The 25,339-nt window shown below is 47.8% G+C and overlaps 3 protein-coding genes across 4 annotated transcripts in view; 1 reads left to right on the top strand and 2 right to left on the bottom strand.

Moving 5' to 3' along the window:
- TFAP2E (transcription factor AP-2 epsilon (activating enhancer binding protein 2 epsilon)) overlaps positions 1–1,843 on the bottom strand; it is a 29,390-nt gene extending 27,547 nt beyond the window's left edge. Inside the window, exons 1-3 of the mRNA XM_006886437.1 lie at positions 1,817–1,843; positions 973–1,455; positions 392–443 (exon numbers count right to left, since the gene is read on the bottom strand). Coding sequence (XP_006886499.1) covers positions 392–443; positions 973–1,455; positions 1,817–1,843 — 562 coding nt within the window. The remainder of the gene's footprint in view (positions 1–391; positions 444–972; positions 1,456–1,816) is intronic.
- A 10,810-nt stretch (positions 1,844–12,653) lies between these two features.
- NCDN (neurochondrin) lies at positions 12,654–20,680 on the bottom strand. Of its 2 annotated transcripts, XM_006886435.1 has the most exons (8): positions 20,593–20,680; positions 20,261–20,328; positions 19,262–19,402; positions 17,202–18,170; positions 15,893–16,134; positions 14,965–15,189; positions 14,447–14,589; positions 12,654–13,279 (listed from the first exon to the last, which is right to left on the bottom strand). In XM_006886435.1, exons 2-8 carry the CDS (start codon positions 20,291–20,293, stop codon positions 12,843–12,845), a joined length of 2,190 nt encoding a protein of 729 aa, XP_006886497.1. In that variant the 5' UTR covers positions 20,294–20,328; positions 20,593–20,680; the 3' UTR covers positions 12,654–12,842. The 2 variants fall into 2 exon arrangements, with proteins under 2 accessions (XP_006886497.1, XP_006886498.1); XM_006886436.1 differs by lacking the exon at positions 20,261–20,328.
- Positions 20,681–21,042: 362 nt separating this feature from the next.
- KIAA0319L (KIAA0319-like ortholog) overlaps positions 21,043–25,339 on the top strand; it is a 190,710-nt gene continuing 186,413 nt past the window's right edge. Inside the window, exons 1-2 of the mRNA XM_006886434.1 lie at positions 21,043–21,267; positions 23,892–24,061. Of these exons, the coding sequence (XP_006886496.1) occupies positions 23,920–24,061 (142 nt within the window). The 5' untranslated portion in view covers positions 21,043–21,267; positions 23,892–23,919. The remainder of the gene's footprint in view (positions 21,268–23,891; positions 24,062–25,339) is intronic.

The raw sequence follows: 25,339 nt of genomic DNA, 5'->3' as shown, positions 1-25,339 counted from the left end.
TCCGATATCCGTAGGCATAGCCCTCTATCACCTCGTCGGAAACGTGAAAGTGTCTTAACTCGTTCCTCAGATTAACCTTGGATCCACCGGAGCGCCCTTCCCACTGTCAGGAGAGGTTGGCGATCCTGCTGTGTTGCCAGCTAACGTGGCCTAGCTGCCTGCGGGGCTCTGGCTGAGCTCAGGCTGTGCGTTTGGGGACCAGTTCCCCAAGTTCTTATAGCTGTCCAAGCTCAGACAGGACTCGCCAGTACTATTTCTGGACGAGGAAGGCGGGGAATGTCCAACATATAGGAGGTACAAAATACCTAGAAAGGAATTGAGTCTGTGCGCTTAGGTCCTACACCCTCTCGCTTTGCGAGTCTCTGGCAGAAGCAAGCCGCTTGTTTCTTACCTTTCTTGATCACAGACTGGTCCAGGAGGCTCATTCCCGGCTCATCCATGGCCTGCAATGAGGAAAGGACAAGGATGAAGTTGCGCCTAGACCTTGTTTCCTGTCGCTTCCCAGGCCCGCTATGCCTGACTGCGCACCCTTGTCGCCTGAGGCGGAGAAGGGCGGGACCAGGAGTCGCCATCTCAACCCCTTCCACAATTGAGCTGGAGTCGTCAACTTTGCACCTCACAGTGCAGAACCCCTACAAAAGCAGGTAGAAAGGTAAATTACGATTTTTGGCAGGAAAATTATTAATTTCCTTTCTTCACCTTAGACTGTGCCGGCTGCAGGACCGGGTATGGTTGCCTTAAGCGCCTCAGTGCCCCATAGGTAGTGAGAATAGTTCAGCTCCTGACTCTGCAGAGAGTGGCCTCCACCCAGGCCCCGCACATCGCCAGGTCACATCTAACCCTAGACGTGGGACGCATCCACCGAAGGAATCTCAAATGACAAGCGGTGAACTCAAGAGAAACTAGGTTCCCACACTCATCTTATTTCCTGGGCCTCTGTGGCCCAGCCCGTCTCTGACTCCAGCGTCTCACCTGCAGGTCCTCCAGGCCTGGCGGCGCCGCCAGCCCGGGGAGACCAAGAGGCGCATCGGCCAGGCCGTGCGCGCCGTCGGCCAGGCCGTGCAGGAGCCGCGGCACAGCGGCGGCATAGTCGCGGCGCGGGTCCAGGCCCAGGGCTCGGGCGGGCGGAGCCAGAAGACCCGGCGGCTCGTCGTGGGAGCGGGCGGAGGCGCGGGGCGCGGCCCAGGCGGCCTGTGGAGGCTGGGGCTGCGCCAGGGGCGCCAGGCCGCCATAAGGGTCCCCTGCCAGGTGCGGAAATGTAGCTGCGGCGTCGGGCGCCTGGCCGTAGGGCAGTGGTGGCTGCGGGTAGGGCGGCGGGAAGTAGGGCGGCTGGAAGTCAGCGGCGGTGGCAGCGGCCGGCGTGTGGCAGAGCGGCGGCGCCGGCCCGTACGCTGCTTGGGGCAGAGACGACAAGCGGGCCCCGCCAGCCGCTGCGCCCAGCCCGTCGGGGCGTTCCTGGGGAAGAGAGGAGCGAGTTAAGTAACCCACAGGAAGCTGACCCCAGCCCTAAAGGACCCTCCATCTCCAACCCTTTCTCGAGTTGCCATCCTGCCCGCTTCCAAGGTTCAAGATCTATTTCTTTCTTTTTCTCCACCCCCCCCCCGCCCCATTTCTGAGTGGTCTGCAGTTCAGGAAGCGTCAGGCTGGGGTCAGTGGTCTCCAAATAGTGTTCTCACTGGCCGAGTCCCTACAGCACCCTCCCTGCGAGATTTAGTCGACGCAGCGGCAGGAGGTAAGTATGGGAGGTCCAGGTCTCAGGCTCCCAGTTTCCTCCAGCCAGTTAGCCATTGAAGCCCAGAATCCCGAAACCACTCACCATAGCTGAGTAAGTGTGCACCAACATGCGGTGGGTAGTGGGAAGCGCGAGGCGTGGCGGCGGTAGAGCTCTTGCCCGACGGCGATCGCTGAGTAAAGGGGCGCGCGGGTGGCCCGCACAGCCCTGGGGGTCACCGCACAGCGCGCGCACTCCCGCGGTGCTGGGTCCTCAACAGTGGGCGCCCCCAGGCCGGTCCATGGGGACAGAACCTAGGTCCGACTGGTCGTCTCGATCCAGACGGTCAGTGGTTATACTTGGAAAAGTCACTCAACCGGTGCCTAGCGCTCCCCCTTTTCTCTCTGAGAGCAGCCTGCTCCATGCACTCCAATTATAGTGGCGGGGGCGCGCCAGGCCTCCGGGGGCGCGCATTAAAGAGACACGCTGTGACCGCTCTCTCCCTTTTCCCCAGCGGCCCCCCAAAGGGAGGCGGGGTTTTGCGGGGACCCCTGTGGAATGGAGTGGAGGCGTGAACCCAACCTCCGCTATGTCTGAGCTGCCTTCTGGCCCGGCTACTGGCAGATGTGGTGAAACAGAGGAGGCCCAGGAGGCTGCCTTGCTCAGCCTGCCCCGGCTTGGTAACCCCAAGGATAAGGAAGTTGGAGAAAAAAGCGGAGCAATGTTTCCCAGGGCTAGGGACCCTTGCGAAGGGATCTGGATGCTTCTGGGTGCCTGGAGTGATTGAGTGACATCCAAGACCGGTGACTTCCAGGGACTGCTGAGTGTGTAACTGACTCGTGTGCATGGTGCACGATTGTTACTCACATGCCCATCCCGTGTGTTCATGTGTTAGCACTGCACGCAAGCACATTTCCGTTCTTGCCTTCGCTCCCACTTTCTTTCTCTCAGCATTCAACCCTCTTCTGAGAAGCAAGGACGAGGAGGAGTAGATAAAGGGAAATGGAGGGAAATAGCAAGAGAGTGGACATTAAGGAAGCAAAAAGAAGATAATTTTTAAAAGTAAAAAGATAATAGGGACAAAAGCGTTATGGAAATAATTACAGAAAAAACATTTATGACAGACTCTGCTAAGTGCTTTATGAATTTGACCCTCACTGCAGGCCTTGGAGAGAGAGAGTCTTATCCCCAATTTCAGATGAGGAAAATGAGGTGGGAAAAGGTTAAATAATCTGCTCAAGGGCAAACAACTAGTTAAGTGGCAAGCTGAGATAACTTGGCTTTGTCACCTCTCTCTGTTCACACTGTCCTTCCTGTGCTGCATGGGTTAGAATTTAGCCCTGACTGACTGGCTGTATGACTGCTGCCAAGTATCTTCCTTTTTTACTTCAGTTTCTACAGTTTGAAAAAAAAAAAAAAGAATATATTGAAAGGACCAGATATTTTCTTAGGTCACTTTGTGGAAGATGACGCAGTGAATTTAAAAATGTTGAGGTTCATACAAGGAGAAGTGAGGTGACACCACTAAGCTATGGAAAGTATATGGAGGAGACTTGAAGGGTCTATCCCAAAGGACGCATAGTGAGTGTAGAGCTCAGGAAAGGAAGAGACTGGCAGCAAAGAATTAATTCATCATTAAGAACTTTCAAAATGGAAACTACAGCTAGTGGATAAGGTAGAATTAGGATATCCTTGCTCAGAGGTCAAGCGTCTGTGTCTATATATATAAATGGATATACTAATTTTTGGTAGCTCCTAGCCCCACCCCACCTCACCCTCCAAACTTTAGATAAATCTAGGGAGCAATAATGGTGATGATATTGTCCATGCCCAGCTCCCAGCTCAGAGGACTCCTCTCCACATCTCTCCAGCAGAATGGGGAAGGCCAAAATGACATGACCTACTGCTTGTACAGAACTTCCTTGAGTTTCCTTATCATATTTCTCTGCACCTTAAGACACTCCTTTCTTACTTGGTTCTCCTTCAGGAAAACTTTTTCAAACCATATATTTTATGTCAGTTATTAATTTTGAGAGTTCAAGCTTCTGCCTTTGTTTCCAACCTAGTTTTTTCATACATTAGTACACTCCCTTCCAAGTCTTTCATATTTTACCTGTCTTATTTTTTATTTTAATTTTTTTATTGTATTATATTTACATGTACCGTCAAATCAGATCTGACTGGTACAGGAGGAGATTGCCCCCTCCTTCTCCAGCAGAGCATCTGTTACCTGTCTTTTTATTGCCTAAATTTACTTCCAGTCTGTGTCTCTCACTAGATATCTAGACCCAATAGAGTAACTATCTACTGGATATTTTATCAAGACATCTTATGAAAGCCATCTGAAATTTTCCAAGTCTAAACTGAACTCGCTGTCTCTACCCCCACCAACTCAGTCTGCCTTTCTTCTTGTGTTTTATTGTTCAGTAAATGATACTACCATTTTTCAAGTTAAAAACTTGTCAGTCACCCTAGACTTACTTTCTCTTAAGCCAATTCATGTGGAGTGCTGTCACTTTTAACCTTTAAACAACTCTCTTCGTCCCTTGGCCAGCCCCTTAAGCTACCTTAACTCCTTTCTCATAGACCAGGAGTTCTCAAAGTGTGATCACTGAACCAGCAGCATCAATTAAATTTGGGAACTTGTTAGAAGTGCCAATTCTTGGACCCTATTCCAAATCTACTGGATCAGAAACTCTGAGGTTAAGTGTCTGGCAATCTGTGTTTTGATAAGCCCTTCAGATAATTTGTTATTGTTGTTGTTAGATGACAATTATGACACTTAGCAACCCTATGAAGAACAGATCTGAACCCTGTCCTATCCTGTGCTGTCCTCATTGTCTCTGACACACTTGTGCTTGAGTCAACCCACTTGGTTGAGGGTCTTTCTCAGGTGATTTAGAAGTACTCTAAAGTTTAGGGACCACTGTCTAAACCGGTGCAACCCATAATGTTTTTTTTTAAAAAAAAACACAGCCATTGAGTTGATTTCTAACGATGGCAACCCATTGTATTGCAGAGCAAAACTGCTTAAAGGGTTTTTTACTATAATCTTTATGAAATAGCCATGGTGGCACAGTGGTTAAGTGATTAGCTGCTAACCAAGTTAGTGGTTTCACTAGGAATGTTGCCAGTTCAAACCTACCAGCCACTGTGGCAATTTGCTTTCCTAAAGATTCACAGCTTTGGAAGCCCTATGTTGTTGTTGTGTGTACCATTGAGTCAGAACCAACCCATAGCTGACCCTCCAGGGGGTTTTCAGAGGCAGTTAATTACCTTGGAAGAGATTGTCCATCTGTCTCCTGACAAACAACTTGTGAATTCGAATCACATACCTTTATGTTGACTTTATGTGCAATTCTTTACCAGTAAGCTACCAGAGCTCGCTATGGGACTGTTCTAGTAAGTCAATAGAATTTCTATGAATTGGAGTTCATTCAAAGGCAATGGTTTGGGCTGGGTTTAATCTTTATGAAAACAGATCACCAGACCTTTCTTCCCCAGTGCTGGATGGATTAAAATTCCTAAATTTTAGGTTATAAGTTGAGTACAAATTGTTTACACCTTCCAAAGACCTCTGCATCATTGCAACAGGCTACTAATTGGCCTCTTACGTTCACTGAGTTCTCTTCTAATCCAAATCCAATTCCACACAGCAGCAAGAATGACTGGACCATTGTTAATTCTCTACTGGAAATTCTCCTAAGACTCCCCATGCCCCATCTACGGGGGGTGGAAATATCTCTTCATAACTGTAGCTAACTTCCTCTTTCTGTATCATCAACCACTTCCTAAATATAAGATTAAAGGGAAAAAATCAGACTGGAAATGTATCCAGTATTGTGCTTGGAGCATGGCAGGCACTTAATAGAAGTTTGTTAAGTAAATAATTGAATTGATGTGTTTATAATCTCTTAACCTATTGAAACCTGCATAGGAACATGCCCTTTGGTATAGAAAAACAAGACATAATTGAGGAGGTTCTTTGATGAGTTCTGGGTGGTGCAGTTAATGTGCTCAGCTGCTAATTGAAAGGTTGGATGTTCAAATTCACCCAGATGTATCTCAGAAGAAAGTCTTGATGGTTGAATTCTGAAAATTTGCCATTGGAAATCCTGTGGAATGTAACTGGAGCATGCTGACTAACACACATGAGGTGACCATGAATCCTGGGCTAAGTTGATGGCAGCTTAACAATAACACTTTGAAGAGTGAGTGATTTTGCTCATAACTACCGGGGAGAAGAGTGTTCTTCAAAATGCAACTGCTTGGTAGGTTCCCCTAACCTTCAAGGTCTAATGGCTACAGACACTGGTTTATTTCTATTTTAAGAGGTAAGCATGCACACACAGGGAGGCCCTAGCATGCATACAGAAGTACACATGCAGGCACTTGTGGGTTTCACAGCAGGAACACGGGAAACATGTCCCCACAGGAGCTGTAAGATGTATGTTGACTGGCTCTTCTCTCAGGCTCAATTATTTCCATTTCTTCTCAAAAAATGAGCTTGCATTTAGATTTGGGTAAGAAAAATTCAAAATAACACAGCTTCCCACCTCTTCCAGCCTTTAACAATTTGTACTCTGGGGAGCTCTGATGGCCTAGTGGCAAGAAGCTGCACTGCAATCCCAGAGGCGCACAGTTCGAATCCACCAGATGCTCTGCCGGGGAAGGAGGGACAATCTCCTCCTGTACCAGTCAGATCTGATTTGACGGTACAAATAATTAAAAAATTTAAAAAAAAGCTGTTTGTCTTTACTTGCTCTTTGAGACGCCTAATAAATATGAGCTCTTCTCCTTCCTGAGGAGTTGAGTCTCCTGACCCTGACCCTTTCTTAAAGATTAACTTGTGTCTGAATTTCCTTAAAAAACAAAAAAAACCCAATTTCTACTCTGGTTTAATAGTTATAGACCAGACACAATCTAGCACAAGAAGATGCTGAGGTGCCACCTTGTGGATAGACCTCACCATTGCAGCTCAGGGACGCTTTTCCTCCTCAGGTAAGTCACCAGGAGCAACTGTGGACATGTTTACCAAGCCAAATTTACCTTTCTATCTGTACTTACTTTTTTTTTTCAGTTTACTGGCACATAGTAGGTTATTGAAAATATCATGAATCATGTCAGTCTCATCTTAGTTCTCAGAATGTTATCTCTCTCTTCAACAGTTAATAGGTCTTTTGCAGCAAATTTGTCCAATACATCATTTGACTAAGAAATCATTAAGACTGCTGCTTCTATATGTGTTGACTATGGATCTAAGTCAAATGCAATCATTGACAATTTCTATCTTTTCTCCATTTATCATAATGTTGCTTATTGTTAGAGTTAGGATTTTTATGTTGAAAAAGGCTACTCATGGAAGACTATCATCTTCAACAGTGTTTCATAGCTTCTTTGCTTTTTTATGTCACCTGCATATTGCATACTGTTAATGAATTTTTTTCTAATCTTGATGCTGCATTCTTCTTCATATAGTCCAGCTCCTCTAATACCTGCTCAGCATACAGATTAAATATGATAAAAGGATATAACCCTGACATATATCCTTCTTGATTTTAAACCATGAAGCATCTCACCCACCCCTTTGTTGTGTTCCAATAACTGCTTCATGGTCTATGTACAACAGAATAAAGTTCTCATTCTTCTCAATGTTATCCATAATTTGTTATGATATGCACAGTCGAATGCTTCAGTATTGTCAATAAAACCTAGGTCAAAATCTGATATTTTCTTTTTCAGCCTAGAGCCATCCAACATCTCAGTAATGATATCCTTCATTTCATGTCCTCTTAAGAATCCAGCTTGAAGTTCTCGGAGTTCCTTGTTGATGGACAGCTGCAACCATTTTAAAATTATTTTCAGTAAGATTTTACTTGTGTGTGATATTAATGACATTGTTCAATAATTTCTGCGCTCTTTGACCATCTTTCTTTGGAATGGGCACAGACAGAGATATCTTCCTGTCTGCATCTATTTGTTGAAACTTTTCAATTGGTAAGCTTGTATCCATCAGTTCCTGGAGCCTTTCCTTTGTCAATATTCTTACTTTGAACAAGAATTCTTCTTTTACTAGCATTAGATCATGTACTCTTTCCTGACATGGTTGAATGTCAACTAATTTTTTTTTGTTACAATGACTGTGTATTCCTTCCATCTTCGTTTGAGACTGACTACATTTGTTAATATTTTACCCATAGAAGTCTTTATTTAATACTGTAAGTTGAGGCTTGAGTTCTTTAAAGTTTTTTCAACTTCAGAAATGCCAAACATATTTTCCTCTTTTAGTTCTGAAATCCAGGTCTTTCTACATTCAGTATAATAGTTTTGTCTTTTCTTTTTATCTTTTATTTTTTTTTCCAAGCACATACACCAAATGTCTGAACCTGCGGTTGTCTTTTCAAACTTCTTTTTGAAATCTTTCGTTCAGCTCACTTTTTTCATTGTTTACTTTGGTCCATTTGAGTTAGGTTATTGGGGCATAATTTTGAGCGTACCGTGGACTGCCCTGTCAGAAGAACAGGCAAACAAATCTGTCTTGGAAAAAGTGCAGTGAGAAGGCTCTTTAGAAATAAGGATGAAGAGATTGTATCACATTCTTCAGACATTTTATCAGGAAGGGCCAGACCTTCCTTGGAGAAGGACATCATGCTTGTTAGATTCAGTGAAAAGATCTCAAGGAGATGGACTGATACACTGACTGTCACCTTAGACTCAAATTAGTGTGAGGACTCCAATTCAGGCAGTGCTTTTTTTTAAAATTTTGTGTGTGTGTGTGTGTGTGTGTGTGTGTGTGTGTGTACAGTCAAATCAGATCTGACTGGTACAGGAGGAGATTGTTCCTCCTTCTCCAGCAAAGAATCTGGTGGATTTGAACCGTGCACCTCTGGGATTGCAGTACACCTTCTTGCCACTAGGCCACCAGAGCTCACCTGTTTTGTTTTGCTGTACATAAAATTACTATGGGTTGGAACCAACTTGATGGTACCTAAGAATAGCAGCTCTTTGCATTCTGGGGTCTGGAACCCTGTGACCACTTCTTAAGTAGAGAGCATGGTCTGTTTTGCATGACATGACTCTCTACCCAGTTTAGCTTTCCCATTTCATGAAGAGAGCTCCTTAAAATCAAAGATCAAGTAGTTTGTTCTTAACTGGGGGACTCCACTTTTTCTTTTCACTTCCCCAATTTGATCTCAGTCACTCTCATGCCCTTAAAGACTCTCTATGCTAAATCTATCACTCACTCAGACCTCTTTCCAAGCTCCAGATCATAGCCATCAACAGCTACCTTGGATATTTTGCAAGCAATACAAATTCACCAATCATTAAAATGGGCTTCTATTTCTCATAAACCCATTTCTTGTCCAGTGTTCTTTATGGTAGTGAATAATTTTACTACTTAGTGGACCAGATCAGGAATTTAGGAATTGTCCTTGGTTCTCCCCTTTTCCTCATCCCTCTTCACTTTAGATTAACCACTAAATTAATAAATTTCTCTGGGTAGTGCAAATGATTTCCACTTCACTGCTTATATAGTTTGGTGGTTTGCACCTAACCTAGCAGCACTGTAGAAAGACTTGGTAATCTGATTTGATAAGATTATAACCAAGACTGTGGAATTCAGTTCTACTCTAACACATGGCTCACTATTAGTTGGAATTGAGTTAATTGCAGCTGACTCAACAGTCACCTACATAAACCTTATCCATCCTCACTGCTACAACTTTACTCTTGATCGTCACTTCCCCTCTGTGCTCCCTGCCTCAAGTTGTCTATCTTGTAACCAAAGTAATTTTTCTCAGATGCAAAACAGATTGTATTCTGTCTGTTCAAAAATCTGTAGTCTGACTGACCCCTCATCATCATCTGACTTAGCATGTTGTTGCTGTTATTTGCCATTGAGTCAACTACCAATTTATAATGATCCCATTAACAATGGTTCAAAATCAGGGAAGGAGTGCACCATGGATGTATCCGTGTCTCCATACTTTTTCACTCTATAGGCAGAATAGATAATTCGGGAGGTTGGGCTTTATGAGTAGGAATGTGGCATTAGAATTCAGATGACACAACCTTGCTTGCTGAGACTGAGGAGGACCTGAAGTGCTTGCTGCAGAAGGTCAAGGGCTGTAGTCTTCAATATGGATTGAAGCTCAACATCAAGCAGACAAAGATTCTCAACACTGGGCCAAAATGGCAGCACCATGATAGACGGAGAAGAGATTGAGGTAGTTAACAATATTACAGCTTCCTCTGGTCCATAATTAACACTTTTGGCATCAGCCATCAGGAAATCAAGATTAACTGAACTGGGAAAATCTGTCAGGGGACTCTCCAGAGTACCAAGAAGCAACAATGTCAGTCTAGAGACTAAGGTGCACTTGATTCAGGCCATGGTCTTCAGTTACTTGCTGTGCATCAGAGAGCTGGACAATGACGAAGGATGACTGAAAAAGAATCGATGCCTTTGAGTTGTGGTGCTGGAGGAGTCTTGGATATACCACGGACCCCCAAGAAAACAAGTCTGTCTTGGAGAGGCTGAAACCAAGTTTCCCTTTTGAAGTTTTGTCTCACATACTTGGGGCATGTAGCCAGGAGGGATCTGTGCTTGGAGGACAACATGCTTGGAAGGATGGAGAGATAGTGCAGGAGAGGAAGACCCCAGATAAGATGGACTGATACAGTAAGTGGGGTAATGGGAGTAGATGTTTTGGAGACAGTGAGACTGGCTCAGGATAGGGCAGGGTTCAGAGCTGCTGCTATGTTGGGTCACTATGAGTCACAGGTGACTCGATGGCACATAACAATAACATGAACAATGGACCTGAAACCTGTCCTGTGCCATCCTTACTATCTCCGGCACTCTTGAGCCCATTGCTTGGCACACCTAAATTTGTATAATTAGGCTCAAGTTTACTGGCCCACCATCTGTTACCCACCCCCTATTTGCTAATAATAATCTTTTGTCATTCCAAACTTGAATTTCTGCAGTTCCTCTATCTGCCTGGCATGCTCCTTTTCACCCTTTGGGTCTCAGAGCAGGTAACCGCTTATTTCTCCCCAGCCTGGGAGAAATTTTCATTTCAAATTTCATTCAGTCAGCCTGGGACTCTTGGGCTGCAGGCTCACTTTGTACTGACTTCCATGTTTATATTTTTTCCTGGACTATCTGTTGGTTGTCTCCCCTCTAGATTTTGGCTACTTGAGAGCATAGGTCTGTCTTCTCATATTTGCTACACAGAATCTATGCTAAGAAGATGACTTCCAGTACATCTGATGAATGAATGACTACACCCTTCTGTCTGCCTCTGCATACTCAAGTCCAGGTTGGTATGTAAGTTGTGCTGAGAAAATGGTTGTGGCTTTAAAGGCCCAGGTGGAGAAGGTATTCTGTAGTGGGTGGGCCTGGTGCTGGTCTGATTCCACCTGACAGCACTGCTTCAGACCTGGTGAGGCAGGCAGTGGGTGGGTGCTTGGCTCGTTTCTGCTGAAGCTCTAAGGCTTTCTCTTCTCATTTAGCATTTAACAGAGGTGAACATTTGGTAGCCCAGAATCTGTTTGACTTGCAGATGTTTTGTTGGGACAGTAGTGATCTAACTTTTTGAAAATATTTTAAGCAGTTGCCAGTATATTAAAAGTCAGATTTCATTTAAAATTAAGATTTTGGATTTCTCTTTAAATACTGGGATATCTGGCAGTGCTAGGCCCATATTCTCTCAGCAACAACTTGCTGATGCTGAGGAATGGCATTTACTTCTGGACATGGAGTTACCAGTGGCCTGGCCACAGACACACGGTCTATGAACTTGTCAGGGGATGGCTCTGGATTCCTGCCTTTGTACTCCCTAGCTGCAGCACTTTGTGCAAATCACTGATTTGTCTATATGTCTTCATCTGTAAAATCAGGATGACACTGTCTTCTTCATAGGATTCTTTTAGAGGGCTGACTGAAGTAACACTTCTGAAGTGAGCTTAGCAGAACATGTGTACCGCAAAGGGGAGCTGTGAGCTAGGGATGCCTGGAAGGGAGAGACGAGGTGCAGGATAGATCACGCAGGAGCCATCTTGTCATTGATAAACATTTATTGAGTGTCCACATGTGCACAGCTTTGAACTTGGCGATCACGGAACGCATTGGGGGGGGGGGCTGAGGAAGGGACCAGGGTGGGGAAATTTGGGATCATAAGAAAGGCAGTCCCTGCTGGAGTCGCCAGGCGCGTCTCTGCAGAGAGGAGTCATAGCAGGGGTGGGAATTAAAGCCAGGCACCACGGTGGCAATGGGGTGCAATCACTGATTAAACATGCGGAGTAAGGGGAAGTGTCCCTCCTGTTCCTGGCTCCAGCCAGGCCAGATGGCACCAGGGGGAACAGGGATCAGACGCATAGGTGTCCAAGCAGGGATAAGGACAGGCAAAATAAATAACCCCCCAACCCCCATTGTCACTCTGCTGCATCACGACACAAAAGCCTGGAGACCAGGGACCAAAGACTCTTGGGTCTCCTCAAGGAAGCACAGGTGGAAGAAGGTTTCCCCACCCCTTACAAGACCTGCTTGCCCTGATTTCCCTGGAAGGACAGGGCAGTTCAGATCCTGGGTCACCAAAGTTGATAGGAAGAACTGTGATGTCAATGGCCTGAGACAGCTCTCTGCCCAAGGGTTCAAGGGCAAGAGCCAAAGGGCCAATTTAAAGGACGTGGGACCTGGGTGGCCAGAGTGGGCCCCACAGCCTAGGGGAGCCCACGCCCTGGCCGGCAGGGCACATGGGCTGAGGCAATCAGCTCCTGCCAGCCCTGTCCCACCCTAGGGCCTCCCTCCTGTAGGAGCCAGATGTTGGGCACAAAGACACCTCGTGCCCCCTCCCTGGGGGCCACTCCAACCTTCCCCAGCCCGATAGGGACAACCACATTGATTTCCAAGCTGATCCTTACCCCCGGGAGAGCCTGGGGGGCAGGACGCAGTTCCTTTCATTTGAGGGGTAGGCACCATGCCCTTGCCCTCAGAAAAGCCAGAAAGCTGGGGGGTTTTGGGGAGGAGTCTTAGTAGGGGGATCCAGTTTAGGGGCTTCAGGGAAGATGCCTCCTCCCTCCTTCCCTTGCTACTGCCCTTGGGTCTGTCCCCAGTGGACATCCCTCAGGGCTCCGACAGGCACTGCTCCAGGGCAGCCATGCGATAGTGGCTGGCTGTCTCCTCACCTGCTTGCAGCCGCATGGCCTCCCGGCATAGCCGGTTGGCCCGGGCTAGCTCCACCAAGACACCCTGATAGGCAGCCACCATCTCAGGCTTGACAGAGTTGGGGCTGACACTGCCCAGCAGCTGGAGCAGCTCCTGTGGCCAGCGGGAGCGCAGAGCAGCAGGGGCCAGCCAGGGGAGGAGGGGCACACAGCCTGTGAAGGCCTGCATACCCAGGAACCAGAGCTCCTGTAGGTCAGCCCAAATACCTTCGTAGTCAGGGGACAGGGCCAGCACTGCCTGGTCAGAGCCAGGTGTGGCCCGTGCCACATGGGACTGGGAAAGGAAGAGGATGGCAGCTGCAAAGAAGCCTCGAGATGCTGGGGTCCCCTGCAGAGCTGCAAGGCAAAAGAGGTGTGGGGCATAACCAGAGGGCAAGTTTTTTTTTTTTTGTGAAACCCCATCTTTTTCTTCCTGTGTGAGTATAACTCGGGGAGCCTTTCTGTTCAGAGGCAGCAGAACCGGGAATCAGATTGCCTGGGTTTAAATCCCACCTTTGACTATGGGCCCTGGACAATGTACACATGCAACCACTAAGATCTCCAAGGTCCAGAAAGTGGGAGAATCTTCCAGCAGTCCCAGTGAGGGTCACACCAGCTGCTTGGCCTAGAACTCAACAGGCTAATGGAGGTGGCACGCATTTGATTCTTGGGCCAGAAAGGAGAGCTGGTGAAATTGGTTTTGCTTACCTGCCAGGCAGGGGTACACCCCCACATTGTAGAAGCTCTGCAGGAGGCTGTTAGTTTAGTTAGTTAGGTGGCATTTGTGGGGGAAGTCAGCTCTGGGGACAAGACATGGTGGCTTTCTATTCAGGTGCCGTGGAGGTACAGCCTGTGAGTGCAGGAGTCCAGGGAGTGGATGTGGACAGATTCCCCTTTTCACTGCTGGGTACCCTGCTGTGATCCCCACACAGGGAATGAAGAGGCAGCTAAGGGTATGTTACACCCTGTTCCCAAGCATCTGTTCAGCTCCTCCAACCTGACAGATGGGGTACAGAGAACAGGCAGCGACAGAGGGACCCAAGCAGACACCCACGGCCAAAGTGGGAGACACAAGGGCTGGCAGAGGCTGGAGGGGACACTCCTCCCCCCAGATTCAGTTTGATTTGGGCAGAGCTGGGGAGAAAGTGCATAAAGAGGAACACAGAGAGCTGAGGCTTGCCACTGAAGAAGCTGAGGTATTGAGCACAAAAAAAAAAAACCCTCAATGAAGTCAGGTTTCTGACTCAAGACCTGGGTGGGGGCGGCTCCACCCTGAAAGCGCTGGATTCCTGGGGCTGCTGGGGATTCTAGGGCCTCTGAGCAGGTCTGTACTTAACACCCACCAGACCTTGCCTTAAAAGTCTTCAGGAGGAAGGAACGCTGTCATTTTGGGAAGAGGGGTGGGAGAGGGGGATGGATATGCTTTAGAGACTTCCTCTCTTGGAATTCTGTAAAACGGTTTTTTTGATAATGCTGACTTGTCACCTGCCCCCACCCATTAGGAATGGGCCCTCGGTACTTTACCTGGAGAAGTGCTAAGGAGTCGAGCCATGAGGAGGCCCAGGGTGGCCACGTTGGCGGCCAGTAGCAGCCTCCCCTGCTGCTGCACGAGTGCAGGCAGTGATGTCATCAGGGTATTCATCAGAGATGTGAAGCAGGCATCACGCCTGGGGAAAGAAGAGGGAGGAGAGGCTGAGAGTCACAGCAACCTTTTGGAGAACTTGGGATTCTAAGCTCCCAGCTTGAAGTTTGGCAAGAAATTAGGCAGCAGGGTGAAGAGCTAACTCTGGGCTGCCACATGACTTTTGGGGAGCAGAGGCTGGATTAGGGCTGAGAAGGTAGACATGCCCAGAAAGCTTCCTGGGATTCCAGATAAGCCAAATCCAGGGCTGGTATTTGTCTGCTTTTAGATCCTTTCACTCTTATACTAATAGAAACCCATGGGCATAGGGAAGAAAACAGGACACTGAGATTTGAAGCAAGCTTGAGCTGCCCTGATGGCTGCCTCCTAGCAATTCCCCAGCCTTTCCTGAGCCCCTCACTTGATCAGCCCTGGTGCAGTAACAACGAGGTTGAGGAAGATGTGGCAGCAGGTCTGCAGGCCTATCTCCACGCTGTCGGGCAGCACTGAGGTGTCGTGACCTGGGGATGTGAGCTCCCACTGCTGCAGGAAATACTTGCACAGGAGGGAGGGGGCCCCCTCCTTGATCAGGATCTCTCGGGGCCCATCTTCCACAGTCAGGTGGCACCAGCCAGGGAGAAGGAGCCTGGGGAGACAGAAGGGATAAGCATGTGTGAGTTTGGAAGAGACGAAGGCCCAAGGATTCCCTTTTCTGGAAACAACCCACTTAAGAGAAATGGAAGTTAAGGAGGGAAGGGCCTATCCTTGTAGGGATCAATGAAACAGCCCAAGATTTGACAGGATTAGACACAAACTTGAGTCTTGCCATATACTTTGAGTAGGCTACTTTAGCTCTTTGAGTCCCTCTAAAATGGGCATAAGGCTTAAGCCAAAGATTTGCTGTGTAGCACAAATGAGATCACGTTGGTAAAGGGTAGAGAAAATGTCAGGCACAAAGAAGATGCTTAATGAATGTGACTAGTAAGGAAATTTGGGGTTAGCAAGTACAAATTGGCAGCCCAGCAGTCTTGTGAGAACAGCTCGCCCAAACAGAAATAAACTCACTGCCCTTAAGTGGATTATTACTCATGGTGACCCTTCACTGGATTTCTGAGGCTGAAACCTTTTATAGGAGAAGACAGTCTTTTTTCCCTGGAAGAGCTGGCAGACTGAAATCACTGACTTTTGGGTTTGGCAGCCCAATACATAATGCACCATGCCACCAGGCCTCCAGAAATAATCCACAGAAAATTTTATGCCCCAGTCAGGACCCTAGCACAGCCTACTTTAGGGAGTCCCTGTTTTTACACTTTTCTCAGAACAAGGTTCAGGTATAACAGCAAACTCACCGGAGAGCATCTCCTGGCCAGGTGGGCCCTGGAGTGGTAGGGGAGATGGCCAGGTTGGCCACCTGCTGGGAGAGGTCATTGGCCTCTTCAGCCTCCTCGTAGAGGGTCTTGGCATAGCGGACGAGGAAGGGTAGCAGCTGGCAGACCTCTTTGCGCAGGGATGAGGTCTCCTCGGCTAGCCAGGCGCCCAGGATCCTCACGGAGGCAAACACAAAGGGCTCCTTCTGCTTCTCCGACCCCACCTGTTGCCACAGGACCCCCTTGAGATTGGGCAGGACCAAAGACCCTCCATTTGGGTAGTCTGATGGCAAGCTTAGAAATGACACAAGTTGGAGGGAGTTCTAACCTATGTGCCATGCAGAAGCAGGCATCAAGCCTTGTTCTGCCCTGTAAACCCAACACCTAATGCATGGGAGACACCCAACCAGGACCCAGCCTGGAAGATAGCCTCAGTTCATGTCTGTGGGGAGAGCTTGTCACCAGATGGCATACCTCATACCTGCTGGGACACAAATCTTATCTTAACACCATATACTCCACCTCTACTTTATTTCAAGGCAAGGACACTCATCTATAATGGTAAGTAAATACTCATCTATCTTACTTCAGACATAGAGTGGGAAGACAGACCTCTGGCTAATATGAAAACACTCCCAATGGTAGGAGGAAATGCCCCCTTTTGGGGGTGAATTAGAAAAGGCAATGAGAGTTTGGCATGGGGTATGGACTCTATGGGTGGTGAATTCAGTGTAACAGGCCAATGAAGTAAAAACAGAATCCCTGTGGGACAAGAGAGCTGAACCCTTATACAGGGAGGGAGAAGGAGGTGGGGGAAGGGGTATCAAAGAGCTGAACCTGTACAGAGGTGAGAAACCAGACGCCCTTGCTTGCTTTCCCTGCATCATTATGAGCCTGTATGCGTGTCTATGTAAAACAATGCTACAGATCAAGAGAGTAGACTGCTTCTAGTGTGTGTGTGTGCTGGGGAGAGGTGTGTGTCATGCATAGTGTGTACTGGGGGGAGGGCTGTTGTGTGGGTGGGAGGTTACTGTGTTGTGTGTGTGTACTGTGATGCGAGTGCACATATGGTGTGTGGTACAGTGCTTGTGTGGAGGCTCTGGGAGGAGGGAGGGAGGAAGCTGAGGGAGGCTGGCCACACACTACTCCCTAGAGTGCCTGCTGCAGCATCACCCAGGGTAGACAGGCATCTTCCCTGTTTCCTACCACCCTAGGAGGTGGGAGTTTCATTCTGGTTCATGCACTGGCTCCCCCTACCCTGGGATCCCTCTAGGGACCAAGATACCCTTACCTGCTGCAGGTAGTGAATGACAGCCCCAATGGCCTCCTTCATGATGCTTACGAGCTGTACCTTCTGGGGCTCCTTAAGCAAGGATTGCTCGCAGCGTGTGCACTCCTGGATGCCCAACTCCATGAGTGCATAGCAGGCGGTCACTACATCCTCTTTCACCTCTGAGCCTGTCTCCTCCAGTGCCAGCCGCACCTCCACGCAAGCCAGGTTCACCAGCAGGGCCAGGAACTTGCTCCCTGAGTTGCCCACTGGGATCCAGTCAGAGCCGCAGGCGTGTGCCAGGCGGGCTGCCAGCTTCAGTGCAGGATTACGCTGCCAGGAGCTCAGCTTGCTGCCCAGGATGCGTGCCAGCCCAGCCTGCAGATCCCGGAGGCATTCAGGGGGCACGGTTGTTGGGGGCAGAAAGAGGGGCAGCAGCTGGCAGAGCTCAAACTTGCTGGCATCTTCAGCTTTCTGGAAATCCTCGCTGAGGCCTCGCAACACGGCCAGCAGGTCGGGCTCTGCCTCTTTCCAGCACTGGGTCTCAGCAGCAGCCAGCAGCCCCACCAGGAGTGCCAGGGCCTGGTCAAAGCCATAGCCATGCCCCAGGTATGCCTGACATAGGGCAGACACAGTGCCACCAGCAATGAGGTGCCGGGGCCCACGAGGTGTGCCTGCCACAGCCGTTAGGCACTGGTAGGTGTCATCAATCATGGAGCGGCGGGCAGCATCGTCAGGGTCTCCTCGGGCTGTGAGGAAAGTGCTAAGGATGGGAATCTTGTTCAGGACTTGGGGATGGGCGGCCAGCTCAGGGTCACTGCAGAAGCAGGCCAGCAAGGCCACACCCAGGGCACGCAGAACGTGGTCAGGGCAACCATCTGGTGCCTCCTTGGAGGTCAGGAGGCGATTGGGGAAGGTAAAGCCCACAGCATCGAAGATCCGTCGCCGAGTTTTGGCATCAATATCACCTGCTTTGACTGCTTTGGTTACCTAGGGAGGGAATGTATTATCAATACGATGAAAAAAAGAGATGGCCAACATTTTCCCTTCCCTGAGGTGCTGAGGACTAGCAAAATTTGGTTATGCAATGGGCCTGACTCTGGGTCAGGAAGCCTTCCAGAGATCATCTTATCCAGTTTCTTCTTCCCAGAGGCAGAGAGGGATAGCTTCTGGAATCTCTTTTCATTTTTAATCACCTCTATGCAAGGGAGGTCTAGTCCTCCTTGACCACTCATTTTTGGTGCCTCACCACCTGGTTAGTTGGGAGGATATTCCTGATGCCTAACTGGGAGATGCCCCAAAGCCAGTCTTAGAAGGAGCTCAGTATTTAAAATCCCCCAAGGATTTAGGGTCCTCCCTAATTGCTCCCTCTAGAGAAGTCTTGATCCATTCCTGCCACCTTCTCAGGGGAAATGGCTCCTGTCTCGCCACTCTGCTGTCAAAACATTTCCCCTTACATTTCACCTAAACACCTCCTCTGCTGCAGTGTGAGCCCTTGACTCTGGAGCCTTCTCCCTGTTGCCATGGCAAACAAGCAGCGGCTGTTCTCCCTCCTCCCTCCCCCCCATACACCACAACTCCCCCCCTTCCGAGTACTGCAGCTTCTGCTGTCCCCAGCTTGGGTTCCCACAACAAGACTAAGCCCCAAACCAGCTTCTCTTATCTCAACTTACCTATTGCCACCCTGGCTATCCTTTTGGGTCCCATCTCAGTAACTTCCAGTCCTGGTACTCTCTCCATTCCCAGAAGAGCCATCCCATTCCTCAAATACTCTGCACTAGTTACTACCTGCTGCTGTTATTCTATATGAGTCAGCTCCCATCTGCTCTGGGACACCCCAGAAAGCAACCCAGGCAGCCTCTTCCATGGCCCTTGGGGTCACAACCCCTTCTTTTCTTCTCTCTCCTTTACTCTCATTCTCGTGGGAGAAAACTATCAAGATGAATAGGGTCTTGGACCCTCTTTGGTGTCTCCAGGGTCCCAGCACCACCTATATATCCTTGGGGACTCACTGACCCCATTCTTTACGGAGCCCAACTACCCAGCCCTTCCCACCTCCCAGTATTCACCCAGTTCCTTACTAGCAGCAGGGCTGCAAACTGCTCACTGTCATTCTTGGCCTCACGGAGGGCTCCCAGGTAGCGCTCCAGGGTGGGGTTTCGGCCCTCTGCCTGGTTCAAAGCTGGCTCACAATCCGAGGCCATGGTGCCCGCCTTGCCCAACTGTGAACACAAGAGGGACTGAGCATCCCTCTGCAGAGGAGGGGCGGGGGCGGGGGCGGAGGCGGGGCGGGGGCAGGAGTAGAGGTTGGTGGGAGGGATTAGCACAGAGGGAAAGAGAATCGGGGAGGTGGGGTACTCAGCGCTGACCTCCCTGAGAGGAGCCTCTTTAAGGGGCTGAAAATTCTTAGGGACAGGAAGAGACCCAGGTCCAAGGTCACCTCCAGAAAGCGGGAAAGAAGGATCATGCATCTTATCGCTTAGCTGGACAGTTTTCCTAACCAATCTCTTGGAGTTAGGAGACTGGCTCCTCTCACTGACACCCAAAGTCTGATTATATCTCCCTTCGCCAATGTACATAAGGGAGGGTGTGGTAAGGACAGACAGGGAGGAATGAAGACATACATGGGTGAAGTTCGATTATCCGGACTCAGGTTAACAAGGGGGGGAAAAGGCATCCTAAGCTTTCTTCCTTGTCTTCTTCAAGAGAAGGCAGGGGTTAAGCTTCAGAAGAAGTTAGCATGCAGGGTGCAGGAAGGCTTGGGGGCTGCTCCTCTGGGACCCAACCCCTACAGCCAGGGCTCTCAGACGCCCCCGCAGACTCCTTGCCTCCTCTCCTCTCCCTCCCTCGGGCAGAGGCTGCAGCAGCAGCAGAAGCAGCAGCAGAATTAACCCCTTGTGCTCCCTCTCCTCTCCCTCCTCATCCTACTACCAGCTGTGGATGCTGGCAAGAGGCTGGCGAAGCAGGAAAGGGTCCCGGGTAGCTCCCAGGGCAACGGAGAATCCAAAAGCCGGATAATCGAAGCAGGGCTGCTGAGATGGGGAGATGAGAAGGGGAAGAGGGTTCCTGGCGGTCACCACCTGTCCCGCCGCAGCCAGGTCACAACACGACATTGATGATGTCACGACAGGGCAGCGATGAGATCACACTTCACGATGGCGCGGTGATGTCACGGAGAGATCACGGCAAAATCACGACATGGGACAGCCCTCCAAGATGACAGGGCAAATTAAAAATATATATATATCGAAAAGGGCTGTGACAAAATGGAGTCTCGACAGGGCACGATGATGTCGCGATATGGCGCGATGGAGTCGCGATAGGGCCCCCAGGGTGTGTCGTATCGATCAGCGCCCGTTCGGAGAGTTCCCGGCTGGGATGCAAGGGAGGGCCTGAAGGGGGCTGGGCTCACCAGGCTGAGGCCCCGCGAGGCGAAGTCTTGTCCAAGAGCGATGCTCCGGGAGCCTGGGGCCGCTACTGGGGCCGCTGCTCACGCCGCGTTGCCCACTCCCGACTCTAGGCTGCCGCAGCTCCACCTCCACCCCCGCATCACTCTTGCCCAATCTACGTCGACTTCACTTCACGCTGTGGCCAATGGCGTGGCTGGGCGCTAAGCCGTAGGGGGTGCTGCCGTTGCTGCCATTTTCCTTGTGGGTATTGCCCAACACTTGGACCTCATGTTCTTGCAGGGAAAGCAAAAGTGCAGATTACCTCTGGAGAACCAGACGCAAAAGTCTAAGGACCCAGATTCTTTCGCATGGGCATAGTGCTACCTTCCCAGCCCCTCCTCCCTTTCAGGCTCGCGACTAGGATTGCGCTTCCGGAGGAAGGCGGGCTTACTTTGGATGAAAGAATGTGTTTCCGGGTTGAGCCTGGGGAGGTGGGAGGAGGCGATGTTTCCGGCGGTCGTCGGTGTCCTAGGAGGCTGAGGCGAGAGGTAGCTGTCCGGGTGGGAAGCCCGCGCTACCTTCTTCCTCTTCCTCTTCCTCTGGGTGAGGGGAGCGAAGGTTGGGGCCCCGACCCCATGGACCGGGAGGAGGCGGAGGCCGCCGAGAGTCGGGGCCCCGCTGTGTGGTCCTGAGCCCCGGTAGGTGGCCGGGGGCAGCTGGCTGCCAGGCCGAGGACCATGAGCTCAGGGGAGGGGCGCGCGGGATGTTCGATTCTACGGGTGCGTAGCCTGGGTGTTGTGACCCGGAGATGGAGCTCGGCCAGGTTAGCCAGCTGTTTCTGGCCTTGAAGGTGTGGAGCTCGGGTCCCATGCAGAACTCCTCTGCTTTTGGATTCTGGCCTGTTATGTATGCATCTCCTTCTATCACCTGACAGTTTGATAGACCGGACTCGGGGAGCTCCAACCCTTCTCCTACTCCACCTCTACAGTCTCGCCCTTTCACTGTTCTCTCTGGTGTATGGTCTCCCCACCGGCAAAGAAACTTGATGCCTTATAAGGGGGGCGGGGTTGAGCACAATGTGTGAATTATGGTAGACCTGCGTTATTTAGGATTTCGAAGATTATACCCTAGAAAAGGGTCCTCTGTTGGCTGCAGTGAGTCAAAAAAGAAAACCTTAGGCGAGATTTCAGGAAAGTGTTGCAATCTTTCACTTCATAGTGTTCGTGCACAACTGACAATAAATGCAGTTAGTGAAGAGCATTAGCAGATTCTCCTTGTGCTTTATGTGATTAACAGACTGGAAACTAGGAACAAATTGGAAAGACGACCTCCCAGAACAATCTGTTCATTTTTCCAGCTATTTAGAAAACAGTGTCTGCAAATATAAGCAAAGCTATTCATGGCAGTCTGTTCTGTAACTTTCCTAAATATCTGAGACTTTTAAAAAGAGCTTTATTCTTATTACTCATACCAGTTGAATAGGCTCTTTCAGACGTACTTTGTCGTTATTCAAACATATCTTATCGCTGTGTACATAAATGGAGTTCCACGTATGTAGCTGACAGACTGAACTATGATACATCCCCCATCAACCTGAAGTATTAAGTAAACATTACCCCCTGCTCTGTCTGAACAGCTGCTGCAACAGAGAGTGCTTTTATTTCGGGTGTACTTGTAACGCCCTAAATGCCAGAACTATTGCAAGCTTTTCTTGATTTTCATTTGTGAAGTATTGTGGGGGTGTGTGTTCCCTCCCTGGGTTGTTACCCTTTGATTCTATAACAAACCATTTAGATCTTGATGATGTGTTCTGTTGTTCCTGCCACTGGTCAGCAAACCTTTCACTGGACGCTAGAGTCATTTTTGTCCTTGACAATTGTAGGTTTCAGAGGAATGACTGGTTTGGAGTTCAAATGAAATTAGCTCTGCCTCTCTCCTATGCATGTTTTGTAAAACACAGTGCTTCAAGTCAGCTTGCTAGCCCAATAGTGTGTTATTACTCCTGTTTTGAAACCTATTCATTTCTTTTATGCTTCTTTCGCCTACCTCTCAGGCTATTGATGACAGGTGTTGAGTCACCTTGAATTTAAAATCCTTTTGTGGCAGGCAGAATTATGTTGGATTAGATCAGTACACACACACACACACACACATACACCCATGCACAGTCACCCATTCCAGCTTGAAAAAGCTAGAGAAGTTGCTAGATGTACTTTATAACTTAGGTTTCATAGCAGAATCTCTTAAATATGTTTCTAGCCCACACACCTCCTTTGTATCCCCTGCTCTTTAACGCAACTACAAAACAACCAGAAATAGGAATGAACAGAAGTAAGCAAGAAACATGCAATCCTTTAGATGAAGCCATATCATGGATGGGCTACACCTTAGTTTTGCTACTCTTTGTATATGCTGTTATTAATCACTCATATCCAACCCAGACAATGTCAATCAGTCTCCCTATATGCTGGCTAGGAGGTGAAGATGGTGTAGGGTTGCCAGCTTGTGCCATTTGCCAGGTGTACCTGACAGGTGCACATTTAGGACAGAAGATTTTTGAACTACTTCTTAAGAACACAGTCAGCTCTCATACTGTTGCCAAGATTTACATAATTATGCAGTATAATGAAGTTGTATAAGAGAGAAAAAATTGATGGGAAACCTTTTTATTTTATTCCTGCTAGAAAGGGCCCAAGTCATATAGCCACTGAATTCTAGAAGTAGCCTAGTATACAGCCTGTCATGTAATTGGGCTGCGTAAATTTGTTAAGTGTATATATGAATTTAAGCCAGGCATTGCAAATGATTAGGGACCAGGAGGGAACTTGGAAGTGTCAAAAAATAATTAAGGAAAAAAGATAGTAGTAGGGACAGAGAGTGGCATGTCTTAGCTAAACATAATCACAACTTAAAAATTACTTTCTAAGTCTGATAACAGATCAGTTGCCCTTTGATGGACCAACCTCCTTGCTGATTGTATGTTTGACTAAAGTCACAAAGCTGGTAGTATCAAAACTGAAACTCAAATTTTTCTTTTAGGCTAGTGCTTTTTTTTGTTCTTCCACAAAGATGTTTCATTCCTAGATTAGCAAATAATGGAATATATATAAGTATTTCAAGTTAATAATAGATTCATTTCATATCCCTTGCTATGCTATTATAGGCTGTGTCAAAGTTTAGGTTTAAAATTTATGGACCCGGATGAGCAGTGAAAGAGACTTGAGATTTTTCTTCCTTTAATATGTCATATTTGTTAGCATTCCATATTTTCAGGAATTAATTATTAATTACTTGGCTTTTAACTGCCCCTCTTTCTTTTTAGTGTACTGGTTCTGCCTATCTGGAACACCATGGGGAAGAGACTGGGAGTCAAGCCAAGCCCTGCTTCCTGGATTTTATCAAGAGATTGTTGGCAGACACCCGTGAGGTGGTTGAGAAGCCTGTACCTGCTTTATATCGTTTTCTGCTTCAATGTTCTGTCACTTTCAACAGGTACCATTTCTCTATAGAGAAACAAGGGTAAAAAAAAAAATGTTTATTTTAAAGACTTTCTGCAAGTCTTTTCTCTCTTGTCACTTTGTCACTTCTTTGACATTCTTTTCAGAGTATCAGGGTATGAGAAAACAACCATTTGATAAAGATTTCTGAGCATGCTGCCATTCTGGAAGAAAAACAGTCTGGTAAATGATAGAGGCAGTCATTACTTTGGTGGACACTTAGTTTGTTGGTATTTATTTGTATGTTTTTCTTTGGAACCAAGTACTAAGTTGCATTCTTTATCATAAGAACTGCCTTGTTCATTTTGAGATTTGGTAGTGGTATAATGAAAAGAAAAAGATTTCAGAGTTGGGCAGACCTGAGTCCTAGAACTTGATATGTTATTTTGTAACTATAAACCTTGCACAGGTTACCTGAAATTTCTGAGAAAAGTTCCATCTCTGTTTTCCTGAAGCAATAGAGAAAGAGAGAGTGAAGAAGAAAATGAGGAGACAGAATGTATGGCTAATTGCCACCATGAACAACTGCTTCCTTTGCCATGAAACCATGAAACTGGATAGTGCCCAGCTACCATTACTGAACATTTTAATCAAAGATTATACTGAAGAATCCTGATAAAAATGAGTCCAATGCATCACAGAATTTCAAATTGACTGGAGAAATTCTGGAACGATAGAGGCTAGATGAATTCCTGAATAATTGATCTGAAATAATTTTTAAATAAACCTTAAGCCAAAACTATCTCCTGAACTCATCTTAAAATCAAACAGTAGTTTAGCTTAGCTAGGAAAAAAAAATGCTTTGAGCATTATTCTCTTTTGAGGATTAAATTGTCAATAGCAACTTAAAAGATTAGCTTGGAAGAATAATGAGTATGTTAATTGGGGGCAGCAGCTTGGAGAAAGAGGATGAAAACAGTTGCACCTCAAAGAATGTTACTGAATTGTACATACAGAAACTATTGAATTGGTTTCTCAATTAAAACAGCAAAATAAAAAAATTCTGAGGAAGGATAGCACCTACCTCATAGTTTGATTTATGGAATAATGGAAAGGACTTTTTTTTTTTTTTTAAGGGTTTCAAATGTAGTTTATTTCTTCAATAATGTCGTATTTTAATGAGTACATAGTTCTTTTACTTGACATCAACTATGAGTTGGTTTTGAAACAATTCAGTATTATACCATCAGCTATTTGATTACTGATCTCTCCATACCATACCTTTTGAGTGACTCTGCCAGTAGGAATGGAAAGGACTCTTGATGGTACAGAG

The sequence above is a fragment of the Elephantulus edwardii genome, unplaced genomic scaffold (assembly GCF_000299155.1).
Source record: "Elephantulus edwardii isolate Elephantulus edwardi_28Jun2011 unplaced genomic scaffold, EleEdw1.0 scaffold00049, whole genome shotgun sequence".
Lineage (NCBI taxonomy): Eukaryota > Metazoa > Chordata > Mammalia > Macroscelidea > Macroscelididae > Elephantulus > Elephantulus edwardii.
The sequence above is the reverse complement of the archived record's forward strand: the minus strand, read 5'-3'. Positions and strand labels throughout refer to the sequence as shown.